Source organism: Scyliorhinus torazame, chromosome 19, assembly GCF_047496885.1.
Source record: "Scyliorhinus torazame isolate Kashiwa2021f chromosome 19, sScyTor2.1, whole genome shotgun sequence".
NCBI lineage: Eukaryota > Metazoa > Chordata > Chondrichthyes > Carcharhiniformes > Scyliorhinidae > Scyliorhinus > Scyliorhinus torazame.
The window spans coordinates 83580251-83583728 of NC_092725.1; the positions used below are offsets into that span (position 1 = coordinate 83580251).

A 3478-nucleotide genomic window follows, 5' to 3' on the forward strand; every position below is an offset into this window, starting at 1 on the left:
AGGCAGCATCTTTGGAGAGAGAAACAGAGCTAATGTTTTAGTTCTGTGTATTTCCAGCATCTTCCAGTACTTTGTGCATCGAGAAGGAAACGAAAGCAGGGATCCCAAGTTCTGATGAAAAGTTCCAAACCTGAAACATTAACTTTGTTTCTCCCTCCACAGATGCTGCCAGGCTTGCTGAGTATTTCCAGCATTTTCTGTTTTTATTTTTAATTATTTTGACACTCTGGCCATGAATCTTTCCATAAGTAAAACTCCAAATAACAAAACATTTTTCATTACATCATCTGAACAAACTTAAAATCGAACAAATTTATTTACATTTTAAAAGGATCTCATACGTAATTTTGTGAACATTCAATACTAACTGTGCAAAACACTTTACAAATATAAAAGGCTTTCTTCTGAACATATTAATCTGACTTCAATACAAAAACTCTACAATCACAGATGAAAAATACAATAAGATTAGTTAAAATAAGCATCCAAATTATAAAAGGCTTTTTCAACTTATTTTCATTAATGCTGCTTTTGGTAAAATGCAAAATTGATGACATATAAATATTAATATGAAACAAGAACTCTTCTGTACCTTGCTATCTTGATTGTGTGTAATAGTGTAACATTGTGAAGTTGAGGCAATTCCATTTTGGTAAGATTTTTCTTTAAAAAAAAGGTTTTCCAGGTAAATATTCTACAGTTGACCCTGTTACAAACATGCTTCAATATTTCGTAACTAGCTCTATAAATGACTAGTTAATGTATAATTGTGCTCCTTTCTCTTTGTATTACAGTATTGTTGACATTGGTGTAAATATCCTCAAATGCATTCATTGGACCCTCTGGGTTAACCTTATTCTGTATTCTATGGGACTCATCAGTGCAAATGATTTGTGCTATAGTTTCACACTATCATTTTTGATTGAGTTAACAGCTTACAAAAATGAACACAATTGAAGTTGAATTTCTTAAATGGAACTGATAGTCCATTATCCCTGTAATTCCGGGAATTGTTCCAGAGTCTTACTTGTGTACTGTATTATGTTGACGATGGCACTCACAATGGCTAAAACTGAATTCAGATGAAGCAGGCACTTGACCGTATCGAAGTAGCCTTTACTCCCATGACTTCAAAATTAAACCTACACCGCAGTAAACGTTGGGTTTCCTTTGAATATCGCAATCAGGTATACGACAGAGGTCCAGTGGGGGCTGGTTAAAATCCAGTAGGGACACACTTCTAAAATTACCTCCCACATTTATTAGACTGATTATGTCCACTTGACATAAACCGCACACTCCAGCCGTCAAAGTGAATAACTTGAGGCAGGCAATTCACAAAACCAATTAGACAAGCGTTAAATAAAGGGAAAGGGGTTCAAGCCTGACAGGATACACAGCTGATCCAGGAAACTCCTTGTGCAAATCGGACACTAGCACCGATACGAATTGATACACAAACACTCAAAAAAAGCATCCTCAATGGCCAGTACAAAAGAGGTTACAAAAAATAAAGTGGTAACAATAAATCGTACCAGTTGGATTGAAAGGCCAGTTGCAGCTGCTAGGACTGGGCTGTCACCGCCAGGGTATTCATATATCCATGTGCACACATTTCATTATCTGAAACGCAATGTGTAAACTGCACGGGGGGGCTGGAATACTTACGGACACGTCTCACACTGCAGCACCCCTCCAGCACCTCGGCACAATCACAAAACAGCCAAAAGACATTCTTCAACAGGAACACCGAGACCTGTTGGTCATAGAGAAAGACAAGAAAGCACCTGACCGCCAAGAGAGGGGCATTAACCGCGGAACTGGACAGGAAACGGAACACGACACATTTGTAATGGAGCTGCAACGAGTTGAGTTCGTAGAGCCAGAGAACCGGGATGAAAAACGCGACAAAGTAGACGGTGGTCACCGTGTACTTGAGGTAAACACTGGGAATGTGACCGGACAGCATCAGCTCCATGAGAGTGAAGGTGTCCAGCAGGTCCAGGCATGTCCTGCTATAGTAATTCTGCGCTCGGTGGCTATTCTGGCAGCCCAGTTCCTCAGTCACCGAGTTGATGAGTGTGTAGAGCAATGGCACGGACGACATGACCACTATCTTGAAGCCGGTGGTGCCCAGGGGAACCTTCAGCTCAATCAGGTCCAGGATGGAGGTCTCCAGGATCAGCACTATTTTGGGCGTGCAGGCGATGACATAAATGAGCCAGGCCAGGTAGGCGAAAGCGAACTGGCCGCTGTGGCCCGCCCCGGGGGCCGCCTTGTCTCCGGCCCCCCTCCGCCTGGAGTGCTTGATGAAGAAGATAAGCCAGCCCGCCACCACCACCAGGTCGGTGGCGATCCAGGAGCACCAGTACAGGTCGGTGAAGATGATCAGGTAGAAATCCAGCAGGCCCCCCTGACACAGCAGCAGCAGGAGGCAGAGGCCCTTGTACAGGAGGCTCCTGCCGCTGGCGGCCGGCCCCGGGCTGCTGGTACAGGCCGAGCTCTGCTGCAGGAACTCTCCCGAGGTGATGATGAAGGCTGGCCGGGCTTTGATATTGGAAGCGGCGCCGACCTCTCGGCTGAGGCTCGCCGTCGAGGTCTGAGAGTTCCTCCTGAAGGAGCTGTTCCTGATGAAGAGGGAATCGTTCTCCGCCGCCCGCAGGTTCCCCTCGGCTTCGCTCGGTGCTGGGGCAGCCGAGCGGGAGCTCTCGTTGGCCGCGGCGGCGCTCATTGTCTTCCCTTTCCAGCCTGCTGTCCCCGGCGGAGCGGGCTCAGGCAGAGGCGGGCGCATCCCAAGCACAGGCATGGATTAGCTGGGAAGGGACTGCTGCTTCAATCACCCACCCACTCGAAAAAGGAAGGGAGCCCAAAGGAGTGAGCTTTTTAAAAAAAAATACTTCAGCAAACACCCACAGGCAGGCTGAGAGCAGAGTGCACCATTCATGGGATTTTATATGTCCGAGATTTGGCTTTGTAGATGTTCCCAATAACTGTCAGGTTCACTGGAGTCTGATCGTTTAGATACTGACTATTACAGAACAGTCCCCAGTGATGGAGTTGTTGAGGCCAGTTGTAGGCAGTCTTACAATATTTTGGGTAATCAACTAATAAATGCATTGAAGTAATGGCTTTGTTTCTTATACCCTGCATTCTAATAAGGTGAGTGAAATGAACCTGCTATTCTGATCATTTTGGTTTTCCTCCTAAATTGACTTTTTACTGTAATATTTGCAAAGCTGTGAAATAGTAACATTTTGCTTGGAAAATAAACTGGCTCATAAGACATTAAGAAAGTAGAAAAACTGATGTTAAAGGTACAATGATAACTTGGGTGGATAATGGATTAAGGGATTGGAGGTAGGGTAAAAATGAACAGATATGTTTCTGACCGGAGAGAAGTAGGCACTGTGTCCTCAGGAGTTGGGAATTGGGACCATTGCTTATTATATAATCTTTATTGTCACAAGTAGGTTTCATT

At 44.5% G+C, this 3478-nt stretch overlaps 1 protein-coding gene across 1 annotated transcript; it reads right to left on the reverse strand.

Moving 5' to 3' along the window:
* Positions 1-297: 297 nt before the first annotated feature.
* Positions 298-2859, reverse strand: tmem121b (transmembrane protein 121B). Its single transcript, XM_072484622.1, has one exon. It carries the CDS (start codon positions 2804-2806, stop codon positions 1565-1567), a length of 1242 nt encoding a protein of 413 aa, XP_072340723.1. The 5' UTR covers positions 2807-2859; the 3' UTR covers positions 298-1564.
* Positions 2860-3478: the final 619 nt, after the last annotated feature.

Coding starts and splice junctions, on each gene's coding strand:
- tmem121b (XM_072484622.1), bottom strand. CDS start 2,806: ATGCCTGTGCTTGGGATGCGCCCGCCTCTGCCTGAGCCCGCTCCGCCG.